The following is a 12,315-nucleotide window of genomic DNA, read 5'->3' as shown; positions in this document are numbered from 1 at the left end:
GTATTTTGATTATTAACATTTATTCATTATTTATATTTTTCTTTTATCATTTAAATAATAATTAAATAATAATTTAAAGATATTAAAAAAAAAGTAAAAATAGATGGGTTGTCTGTTAACAGACGGTGTCTGTGCCGTTTGTTAAACAGACAGCAAAGCTGTCTTCCCCGTAGACGGCCCCCTTGTCGGAGATCGCCATCTCCGGCACCTAAACTTTAAAAAATGTTAGTTTTTACTATTTTTACATATTCTATAAAGACTTCTACCACTATTTTCAACAAAATAAACCTTTAATATAGATTTATGGGGGAAAAATTATGCAAAACTTACTTTCTTCGCTTTTAATGGTGGCTGGTCAGTCTTCTCCCAAGAAAAACTCGTCGATTTCCTTCTTTCTCTCCTGTCGTTGATTTCAGAATTTTATTATCAGGGGTAGTTTTGGGTTTTCATTCTTTTTAAAGCCTTTACAAATTTTTGATTTTTTTTTTAAGCAGTGGTCAACAGCTATTTTAAAAATTGTATGTTTTTTTTTGCCTATCTATCACCATTTCCTCGACGTATTCGGACCCAAAAAAAAAAAAAAAAGGAAAAAACCATGGCATGGCTGTGCATCTTTCACCAAATGTTGCTAATAATTTCAGCAACATTACCAAAAAACAAAAACACCAAACTGATATTACATAACTTATCGGGTCTGTGCATCTTTCAATTTGGCAGATTTTGCATGTTGTCGTGCTCATGCCTTTGTCGATCTCAAATTGGCAGATTCCACCTCTGTCATGTCATGCAATCCGTCCACTGTTTCGTCGAAGTTCACATTATCAGTTGGAACATGATGTTTGATCGACTGACTGCAAATAGTTGTCGTTGGCCAGATCGAATACATCCTGACCAGGGATGGAGCTTCGATAATTGATTTTCTGGATTGAGGGATTAGGATTTTGAATGTCAACTGATTTCGGAGATTTGGGAATTTGTAGATGGAGCGTCGATAATTGATTTGGGGATACTGGGTTTCACGTTTAGGGTTTGGGTTTTAATTGGGAAAGACGCTTCCATTTCCTCAATATGTTAAAGGCATGTTTGGCGATGACACGGCGCTGATTTGGCAATCCACTTACCATTTGGAAGGAGTTAACTGACCACCTCATGTTTCCGTCCACCACATCAGCATGTTTTGAAATGTCATCCATCCGTTGAGTAATGGACTCTAACGGAGTAAAGCTCGGTGACTAATGTGACAATTTTGGAAGTTCGATGAGTAACTGTGACATGGTTCAAAGTTCGGTGGCCGTGGAAACATTTAACTCAAGATCTACAGTCCACTCCATTTATTCAACAAAACCTACGTTAAATCCACAGTTGCACCCAGTTAATAATCTCTGTTTTTTTCTTCTTCTGTAAATCTATATAAACTAGTAGAAGAAGAGGAAATGGGATTATGGGCATTTATAGGAGTGATATCTCCATTCCCATTCTACTACTGGCTGTGGACAAACCCACAATCATGGGTGGATCTTTGCGGGAGAGGCCGTGATCCCTGCAGAGTCATGGCATTGGTTTCTCATTTTCTCAAAATAATACAATTCATATCCCTCTTTTCTGTCTCTACGATTTCTTGGCCGCCATCGTTTTACTTCTGGCCCCTCTTTATTGCTGGGCAATTCCTCAACTTCAGGTAACCCATTTCTCCTCCATTTTTGGCAGGTTTCCTGAGGTGGATTTGTGATGGTAGTGGACAGTAATGAACAAAAATAAGTTAAAATCTTAATCGTTGTTGTGTTCAGTGCTGCGGATTGAATGTGCCTCTTATGTGTTTGTATATTTGCGTGTGTGGGTTTTGGAAGAGTTCTATTGATACCTAACTGAAGTTTTAATCTTTTTAAAATTATGTACAGGATGATTAGCAATCGATACTACTGGTTTATGGAGTATTTTTGCCAAAATTGGGGGTGTGGATATGGGGAATGTAGAATTATTTAGCTTAGTAGGTTAGCTTATTGGGAATTTGGGTTCGCCAGTGAAGTATTGTACCAGCTTCTTTACCTCTTGTGCCATTGCTCTAATTGAACAAGGAATTTGTAATTCTCATTTCTTGATTATTGTTTCAATGCAGTGATCTCTAAATTCCCGGGAAAACTGCAGTGCATTATATTTCTTCTTGTTAAAGTTCAGTTTATAATGATTGTATTTGTACTGCATTCGAATACCACTCTAACTAGACAAGTTTGATGACATGAAAAGCACGAAGTTGTGTTATTTTAGTCGAACTGGTAGCGTGAATATATAGAATGCCCACTGAAGGACAATTTTGGTTGCCTAAGATTTGTTTTCTTCAGAATCTACGGGAGTCCATAGTTCATTATTTCAAATGCTGTTTCATGCACTTCATTCCTTTCATTTCTCACTGTGTAACAATGTGCTGTTGATCAAGAGTAGATTTTATATGTTATTGGCCTACTCCTGCAATCGTGTAAGCCTCCTCGAGAAAAGAACTAAATGCAGACAAATTTACCTCTCTAGCATATACTTCTATTGGGTTGGTCTTGACATGCATGATTAGAAAATGGACTGGTGTATAATAAGCTTAAATCTTGTGTATAATATTGTTGAGTGCTGTCCAATACTGATATACCAAACATCTACTGGATGTTCATTCCATAAATGATCACATTTTGAAACTATGGCATGAAATTTTAGTTGATTTCCCGTTCAAGCATATGCCATTTTTGGTAGGACTTTAATCTCTAAACATTCTCTCACGTGATTGTTGTACTCACACAATCATGATGCAGGGTCTATCAACTGTTAGGAGAATCAGGGACGTACTATGGTGTACGTTTTGGAAAGAACATCCCATGGGTGACGGAATTCCCCTTAGGAGTAATCAAGGATCCACAGTATGTTGGCAGTATAATGAGTCTTGTTGCATGTCTCCCTTGGGTTCCCTTCTTCTACATTATTACGTGGGTTCTTGGCTATATATTTATTATTCTCGTTGAATCTAAGGAAGATCCAGCTACTCGTGCCAAACCACACTCCTGAATTTACTAATTGCGAATCAGTTTGATATATTACAAGTTTTTATCATTCATGCAATCTTGTTATCATGGAAGTTATCGATTTTTGCTCCTTTGTAAGCATATTCTATTTCAGGAAGCGTTTTTAATAAAAATGGCTCTTTTTTGGGTTCTATGCTCCTATCTTGCATTATTGGCTGATTTAAAGCACACCTTTCATGATGATGGCTTGGAGAAGATGATGATGGTTTGTTTTATCTTGTTTTGAGGGCAAATTTGTCTTTTCACGACAATGATGTCTCCTAAAAATTGGACACTTGAGGAGCTTATTATTGAGAAGTAGAAGATAAAGCTAAAAGTGGGCATATGTTGGGAAGACATGCAATTTGGACATAAAAGTAGGATCGACATTTTACGGATGAATTCAATATTGAAATCTAAGTAAAAATGACTACTATCTGTAAACTCAAAGAAACAAAAAATAAATAAGTGAGAAAGGAAGAAAATCTTCGTCTTCTTTCTTCTTCACCCTCCATCTCAAACGTGTCATCCAGATTCCAGAGCAACATAAGGATATTTGAAAGTAGAAGATTGAGGTGCCACCATGTGTAGGGACCATTTATGCCTAAAAGTGGAAGATTGAGGTGCTTAATACCAATAAAAAAGACGTTTGAACTTTGAGATTCAAGTATGAGTGGGATGGGTTGGTGATATATCCTTTTTATTATGTGAAAATTGCAGCAGATTTCTAACCTTTTCAAAAAGTATAAATGGTCCCAAACTTTTGTTTATTTGGCATTGTCATCCCAAATGTTTCAAAAAATATGCAGTGCGAGGACTTTTGAATGGAATCCGTGAGTAAGTGCATGAATTGTGTACTTTCCCACTTTTTTTAATGGCAAAATTGTCTCTTCACCATAAATTAAAATACGAGAGAGAAAAAAAATGAAATAAATATAAAGTATTATCTTCTCGAAATTCACCCTAATCAAACCTGCGGCACCACATCACATTACATTCATGCCTACCATTGTCATCATCACTACCAATACCTTATCTAAATATTGATATGCCACAGTCCTACTCTGAAGGAGATTTCTCTTTTGGTTTTGAGCCAATGGTTACGACTTGGGAGGGGGAAGAGATGAAGGTAGTGCCTGCAATGGGTGGCGACAATATGATTCATTGCATATGAGGTGGTGGTAATTTTGGGTGTGCAGGTTGGATAGGGGGTTGCGAAAGATGTTAAACTCTTTTTTTAATATATTTTTAATTATTTGTAAATGCCTTGACAATTTACTAGTACAATGTCAATTTTTAAATGTTTCTTCTACTGTTGTATAATGAGAAATCTCATTAAAATGTGAATTTAATGAGATTCAAACAGGGCTTAAATATTCAGGACTTATTTTTACTTATAGAAAAGATTAGCAACCCCGTTGCAATTATCCCTTTTATGTATTATAAATGTCAGTCGATTGTTGTCCTCAAAATCAGTTTAAGAAATTAAAAAGGGAAATCTTCCGTGGATTCTTAAGCAAAAATAAAAGCAAATTGGTTCTTTACGTGGCAACTTGTCAGTGGTTGGTTTTTCTTCTCTTTCCTCCTCCGCCCCGCTCGCCCACCCCCGCCTTCAGAAATTGTCCTCAACTAGGCTCCGTAGTCCCTCGCCTTGCTCAGATCACCGGCCTCCGGCGCCTACTACTCGCTGTTAAACAGCTAGCGCAGTCCTGGGACTGATAGAGTACGAGAATTCACTCACATTTTACTCTCTCACTACGGTTGTTAATTCCTGTACTCAACTCCTTCTGTTTTACAATGTACCCTCATTGTCACCCTTCCTAGAAGCTGAATAATTACTGGAGCCTATTGCGCGCTTTAATTTCCACTTCTCCACTAATTTTTCTAAACCCTAGTTTTTTACCAGTTTAGTTTAATGTCTGGACCGCCACGAGTGAAATCGGTGAATTTCACTGAATCGGAGACGAGGCCGGTGCTCGGACCAGGCGGTAATAAAGCTAGATCCATGGATTTGCAAAAGCCCATTTCGAAACCCAAGTTCGAGAAAGCCATGAAACCCCAAGATAGTGACGAGCCCGAGGGAAAAATGCCTCCAGCAGCTAAGGAAACTGAACAATCGTCTCCGAAGATGGGTTTCAAGAGGAAAAATAAAAGTGCAGCCTCCGTTTTGAGGACTCGGCAGCCTAATTTGTCAATGAACGCATCGTGTTCTTCCGATGCTTCTTCGGATTCATCGCACAGCCGGGCTTCCACAGGAAGGATTAACAGGCAGAACATTACCCCGACTGCACCAATTAGAAGGAGGCAGCAATGCAGCCCAAAAAGTGAGAGAGTTGAGAAAAGTATTGGGGGTGAGAGTGAAGGTATGATGATTGAAGGTTTAGTGGCCAAGAAGAGGTGTGCTTGGGTGACTCCCAATACTGGTATGTTGCATTTTACTCGCTTCTTTGATTTTCCGAGCTAATTATAATTATTTTATCTCATAATCAATTTGTTCAAACTTGTTAGCCAATCAGTAAGGATTATACAAAATATTTTGATGCTTTGACTATTGGAATTTTGAACTGGGCATGCCTAGAAATTTGGGTTCATTATGGTGAGGATTTGAAAATGAATGCCCCAGTTGAAGGTTCTTAGGTTGTTTTGACAACCATAGTATATATTTATTAATTTTGGACGTGTTGATATTGCGTCAGGTGGTTCACTTGAGAGAAATCACATGTCCACTAGTATATCCATTCTATATCAATAAAGAGGATACCTTTTGTGCTCTCATTTAGCTGTTACACGATGGTGTATTATCTATTGGTGAATGGCCAAATTGATTTGTTGAGCACGAACTTCTGGACTATGTTCTCCACATATGAATTTGAAGTCATTGCATGTAGTTAGATGATGATTATTCATACTTTTGGGAGGATTAATGAGAAAACTCGCTATGACCACAATGGAGGTTGAAGGGTAGCAGCCGTTTCTATTTTAGAGTCAATTAAACTACCTCCATCTAAAATGGTTTGACTTTAGTGGGTTGAAATATATTTCCAGATGTTCTTCTCAGGTTGCAGTTGGAAATATTTATTCAGATATAAGAATGGATTTCAAATGAACTGATTCAAGTCATTTATTTCAAATTCCTGTGTTCCTACATCTGTTGGTGGCAAGTGGATTTAGAGAGAGGATTTCAAATCCATGGAATTGATCTCTCTCTCTCTCTCAGAGGTAAACATTAAATTCTAGCCTACAAACAGAAAAGGACAAAGAAAAATTGTATCAAAGTTTATATGTATCAAAGCAAGCTATCCAATTACCCCAGCCAAACCTGGTCTCACAACGAAATCATATTTGTAATCGAGTATGTGAGATTGATAACCAACCTAGATTTCACTGTTTTCCAAAGAACTATTTCACAGATTTCATCAAATTTTTAGTGGCAAATTCAAGAAGTATGGAATGCCCATGTACTCAAGGAAAATTATTTAGAAAACAGATTTTTATGCATAACCTTTGTTGCTAAAACATTTTAGCTTAGGGTTAGGGAAACTGAATAGTTATCTACAGATAGAGAGGGTGTTTGGTGGAGAGTGAAATTAGATTTTTTAGTAGATTGTAATAAAAGTTCTTGAAATGCGTGGTTAAAAAGTAGTGGGATTCATGAAAAATGTGGTTAATATTGATTGTTTGACTTTGACTTAGACTAAAATCATATTTTAATTCAAACGAAACCGGCTCAGACACTTATCATGAGTAATACAGGATCCCCTCTCTCTCCTCCTCTGTGTGTTGTGCGTGTGAGAGAGAGAGATCCAATAATCATTGATGAATTGTGTGGATAGGTATCTGCGGATTCATTCATTAGTTTTAGTTGGAATAATTTGAAAAGACATTAATTTAGATAGATTTGGAATGGATTTGAAAACAGTAAGGGCAATGGGACATCTAATCAGCTGCCAAAGGCTAGGGGTATGGATTGAAATCCACGGGCCAAAAGGATTCTCGAGAAATGTCCGTCGAGTATGACCTATACTTTAGAAATCTCATTTGATCAACTTTCCTTCTAATTTCCCCTATGGGCTTTGGTTACCTACATCAATGGTCGTCCTCTTTCTTGATTTATATAGCCCCTGTTTGACCCCCCATTTTTGGAGGAAAATGTATTTTGGAATAGTGATTTTTGAAGAATGTGTGATTAAAAAATAAGAAAAAGTTTTGGGTTTACATATAAAAATATTTTATGGGAGAATATGTTGTTGAAAATGGGTTTTGGAAAAAATGGAGCCCAAACAGGGGCATGGTGTCAAACGTGTACTTGAGGATTCATTGATATTACAAAGCAGATGTTGCCGGTTCTAAAAATATTGCAGACATTGGCTGAGGTGTGATTTCATTGCATCGATGCTGAGTTCCGACCCAGTTTTGAGATTCTTCCGTCACTATATATTTGTCACTTTTAGTCCTCTTGCTGGAATGTAAATTTGCTAAATGTCCAATTACATTTTCTGTTGACTTCCTTGTTCTGATATTTTCCTTTTCCAAAAGATCCAACTTATGCTGCTTTTCATGATGAGGAGTGGGGTGTTCCAGTCCACGATGATAAGTACGTCCTTGCAGCTGAGTTCGCTTTCTGATTTGCAGCTTTCACTTTGAAAGAAACTCTGTTTGATAGCTTTATAATTGTTCATTTCTGTTCTTGACAATTTGCAGGAAGCTTTTTGAATTGCTGAGCTTTTCTACTGCGTTGGCTGAACTAACTTGGCCTGTCATTCTTAATAGAAGGCATATATTTAGGTATTTTATTTGTTTCTGTGATGTTTTTGACAATCAGAAAATTGCTTCAACAATTTGGTGATTTTTATTTTTCACGAGCTTTTGTTGTTGCTGGTTCAATATGTGAATATATGAATGCAGAGAAGTCTTTGCGGACTTCGATCCCATGGCAGTCTCAAAATTGAATGAGAAGAAGATAGCATCACCAGGAAGTCCAGCAAGCAGTCTTCTGTCGGAACTAAAGCTTCGATCAATTATTGAAAATGCACGTCAAATTTCCAAGGTATGCCCAGACCTTGTTGCTTTTGTCTTTTTTTTTTCCCTAAAAAAAAATATTCTACAAATTTTCGTTGTTACATTTTTCCTTTCATGTCTATGATTTATTATTATTTAAAGTATGGTAAGGTGTTGCCTTTTCATCCTTAAACAAGCTGCGAAAGACTGAAGATATTAATTAGTGTGGAAAAGATGGTGATGATGATATTCATTTCTATATATGAATGATGAATCCCAGTGGCTTTGATATTTCGCATTAGAAGTGATATCGAATATTTATTTACTTTTCTGCCATATTTTCAGTTAAGCATTTATACATGGTAAGATGAGTATGAGTATTTATCTAATCCAAATATATTGGCAGTTATGTAGCATATAAAATAAAATGTCTAATTAGTTAACATTTATATGGATCTTCCACTTTAAAGGGTCAAAAAACAATGAGTGTGTTCAAATAGTTGTGTTTATTAGTAAAAGATGGCAATGTTAAAATTTTAAGCTTAGCACCTAATGCAGTTCAACAATCATATATAGGTGACATATTTCTTTGCTTTCTCCTGATGCAGATAATAAATGAGCTTGGGTCTTTCGAAAAATACATTTGGGGTTTTGTGAACTTCAAGCCCATAACAGGTAATTTTCGCTACCCACGACAGGTTCCAATCAAGACATCGAAGGCTGAAACCATAAGCAAAGACTTGGTGAAAAGAGGATTTCGAGGAGTCGGGCCTACAGTCATTTACTCGTTTATGCAAGCAGCCGGAATCACAAATGACCATATCATCAATTGTTATAGATATCAGGAATGTATAGCTGCAGGTGGTGCAAAGGACAGGGATGAGGGCCTGAAGGCGAAGATCGAAGGGAAACAACCTGAAATTGCTGAATTCGAGTTAGTTAGGGCTATCGACGACTTGAGTTTATCAACTTAGTATTTGTCAGATGTTTGTAATCCGATGTATCGTAATGTATGATGTGGAGGGATAGTTTCCCTCAATTGGATCGCCCAATGGCTCAAGGGAATTTTATGTACAAATCGTTATGATTATTGTTTCTGTATACGTTAATAGAATTTGCGGAAAATGATATTCAACTTTTTCAGTTCTATAATATTCATACATTTTGTAGGATCAATAAGTATCACCAACAAACAACACATTCCTTGAGACAAACGTCCACTCATTGTATGATTCTCTACTATGTTTTTTATGCGTATAATGTAAGGTCCTTACTGAGTATACAATGTAACAAGTTTTTATTGCAAAGATGTATGAGATCTTCCATTAATGTGAGAAGCTTTTAGAAACTCCGAAAGAAGTCATGTACAAGAGAGGTGAAACAAGTCACGACAAAAATCGTACTCTTCATTTGGCCATCTGCCTTTCAGGGTGTTGAAGAAAATTTCCAGAAATAGCAGCTGCTAGCTCTGATATGAAATTTGGATCTCTAGTCAATGAAGAAGCCATTTGTTCTACCAAAAACTGTTGGAATTCTGGTGTATGAACTTTGCCATTTGAATTTCTCGCATCACGGCTCATCTTTTGTTTCGTTAGATCAAGAGTAATGGACAGTTCAGACGAGCTAAGAGAGGTTGAGCAAGGGATCGAGCCAAGTGTCACACAATGGTTTGAGCCCGAAGCCATCTCATGCTTGGACATGTGTGGATGGTTGTGCTCCCCTTCATAGGTTGCAACTAGAACGGATTGATCCTCTAAACTTCTTTGAACCTGCAAAATATTGAAAGAAGAAACCTTAGAATGCTAAAGACTTGTCAAATTCAAGAAGCATTTCTTAGGGCCAAGCTGTCACTTTGCTTACAACCATTATACCTTTAGTACATGTTTGATACACAATGTTGGGCTCGACAAGACAATATTAGATAATATTATAATATTGGATGGTTTGAGAAAAACATAAACAAAAAATTTATTTATTTTACTAGTAAAGTCGTTATATGTACCAAACACGTCCTTAATGAAAATCAATACACAATATGTATTCAAGTTATTACAAAAAGATGTCTCGAGATGAGATGTTCTCTATGGATGATTTTGAAGTTGAGAAAAAAATTTAGTACATTTTTGCCAAAAAAAAGGGGGCTTATGATACAAATGCCATATGATATTTAACTCATATTTGGCCTTCATATTTTAAAACTTATTTTTCACCAAATTTATTTTCAATCACATATTTTATAAGATCCACAAATTTTATCAATTTTTCAACTATACATTTGTCTGGGAGCGATTTTTTATCAAAAATTTAGCGATTTTTTAGCCATTATACGGGGTATTGTTAGTGCAAGGGAGCCGCAGGTAGAATGACAAATGCGTCCTTTTACTCTTATTTCATTCTTCATTAGAAAAAAGAATTTCCAGTAAAATGTTTCACATTGCATCAATAATTACTACACAAATGGTAACCATTTACAATTCCAACATCAAAAATTGAATTAAAATCGAGGCAAAATCACGCCCAGACAAGAACTTTATCAACTTTTATCTAGACATACTAAAAATATAATTTTATGAAAACCAAGTAGGGACTAAGTTTCTAACTCGAGTCCTGTATCTAGAAACAATTACATGGGCCCGTTTGGTAGCCATGTTTTTCTCTCTTCTCTTCAACCACACATTCTTTATTAAAATAATATTAAACATAAATAAAAAACTTTTCCTTATTTTTCAACTACACATTTCCCATCAATTTACTATTTAAAAATGTATTTTTACATAAAAATGTCTCCCAAACACCCTCATAATATCATTTATTAACATGACTTATGTGATACTCAATCCGTCGATTTCCGTGAAATTATTTCATAAAAGTTCGTCGCTATCTTTCTTCTATAACACAAATCTAGTTACTACTAAGGCCCCGTTTGGTACACATTAATGTAAAAATGAGAATGAAAAATATAGTCGTTACAGGCCCACACAAGAGATAGAAAGTCAAATATGATGATTTGATGTGATAGATAACGATCATATTTTTTATTTTAATGGGCAAATAATGGAACCAAATGGAGGATAATAAAATGGCAACTAATAGTTAACACAGGCTTTATTGTGGCTTACCTTCTTTTTGACTGGACAGGTAGGAGCATAAGAACACTTGAAATAAGCTCTTGGACAAGGGTTGTCTCTAGTCACCTTCTGTCCATATTTCCTCCATTGATATCCATCCTTAACAATCTGCGGTTTTAATATACAATAATTCATCAAGAAACCACCATTCCAAAGTCCGTTTCCTCATGAACAACTTAAAATTTTAGACGAGATGATTCAACACGATCAGTGTCAACTTACAAGGCTTGTATCAGATGCTTGTGTTTGAACGAAAACCCGCGAAATCTTTGCTTTGATGTGTTCTTCCTTTAGTTTCTTGCATGATTCTTCATCGCTAGAGCTGCTCTCAGAAGCTGAGCCATTGATTTCAGTTTTCCTTTTTCTCGATGCTGCAGTATTATCCATTGATGGATTGTTGATTTTATACTCGATTAATCTGTTTTCCAATTCATTGTAATTTTCACACACTACCGTTATCATTTCTGTGAGCCTCTTGTTTTCCGCACTAACACGGTTTAGTTCATCTATCAAAGCACTTCTCTGTTAAAAACATGAAAAGAAAATATTCAATATCCATCAAGAAAATCTGTTAAAAGACTGGTTGATTAAATATCAAACCCGAGTAGGAGAGTATAGAGAATCGAAGATAAGTAGAAGATGACTAACACTCCAAAGCTCGTAAATTCAACTCCGAACATGGAGAAAAAACATCAAAATAATCACTCACCTCATCTGGAAATCTTAAAGGTGTGACATTAAGATCCAATGAAGTATTTAGCAGAGTGTTGAATTCCATATGAAGTTCCAAAAAGATTGTTATTCAGAAAATGTTCTTAATCTGGTCAAGTTTTTCAGTGTTTATATACAATGTTTGCAGCACAAGAAGAATAAAAATATATATTCAAGAAGCAGATATACAACTTTTAGGAAGGTAACGAGAAGATGAAGAAAAGTGATAAAGTAATGGCTTTGAGACTTATTTATAGCAATTGGACCAGTATACTGGGATCTGGCATGAAAAGTAATGTAGGGTTTTATTACAGTGAATAATATAAAGAAGTTTATCGAGGCAAAGAAATATATTTTGATGAACTTTATAATTAGAGAATAGATACAACCTCAATAGAATAAACTATACGAGAAAGATCAATATTGATACACCTACT

General features: G+C 35.9%; 3 protein-coding genes across 3 annotated transcripts; 2 read left to right on the top strand and 1 right to left on the bottom strand.

The window, feature by feature from the left end:
• Positions 1 to 1,353: 1,353 nt before the first annotated feature.
• On the top strand, positions 1,354 to 3,198 carry LOC111391802 (phosphatidyl-N-methylethanolamine N-methyltransferase). The gene is made up of 2 exons (XM_023017065.1): positions 1,354 to 1,678; positions 2,796 to 3,198. The coding sequence occupies exons 1-2, from the start codon at positions 1,434 to 1,436 to the stop codon at positions 3,043 to 3,045; spliced, it is 495 nt and encodes a 164-aa protein (XP_022872833.1). The 5' UTR covers positions 1,354 to 1,433; the 3' UTR covers positions 3,046 to 3,198.
• A 1,335-nt stretch (positions 3,199 to 4,533) lies between these two features.
• Positions 4,534 to 9,193, top strand: LOC111391779 (probable GMP synthase [glutamine-hydrolyzing]). The gene is made up of 5 exons (XM_023017036.1): positions 4,534 to 5,464; positions 7,578 to 7,635; positions 7,743 to 7,826; positions 7,947 to 8,088; positions 8,648 to 9,193. The coding sequence occupies exons 1-5, from the start codon at positions 4,957 to 4,959 to the stop codon at positions 9,011 to 9,013; spliced, it is 1,158 nt and encodes a 385-aa protein (XP_022872804.1). The 5' UTR covers positions 4,534 to 4,956; the 3' UTR covers positions 9,014 to 9,193.
• A 120-nt stretch (positions 9,194 to 9,313) lies between these two features.
• LOC111391780 (probable WRKY transcription factor 40) lies at positions 9,314 to 12,136 on the bottom strand. The gene is made up of 4 exons (XM_023017037.1): positions 11,877 to 12,136; positions 11,390 to 11,689; positions 11,159 to 11,275; positions 9,314 to 9,808 (listed from the first exon to the last, which is right to left on the bottom strand). The coding sequence occupies exons 1-4, from the start codon at positions 11,943 to 11,945 to the stop codon at positions 9,446 to 9,448; spliced, it is 849 nt and encodes a 282-aa protein (XP_022872805.1). The 5' UTR covers positions 11,946 to 12,136; the 3' UTR covers positions 9,314 to 9,445.
• Between the last annotated feature and the right edge of the window lie 179 nt (positions 12,137 to 12,315).

The sequence above is a fragment of the Olea europaea genome, unplaced genomic scaffold (genome assembly GCF_002742605.1).
Source record: "Olea europaea var. sylvestris unplaced genomic scaffold, O_europaea_v1 scaffold830, whole genome shotgun sequence".
In the NCBI taxonomy this organism is placed as follows: Eukaryota; Viridiplantae; Streptophyta; class Magnoliopsida; order Lamiales; family Oleaceae; genus Olea; species Olea europaea.
The sequence above is the reverse complement of the archived record's forward strand: the minus strand, read 5'-3'. Positions and strand labels throughout refer to the sequence as shown.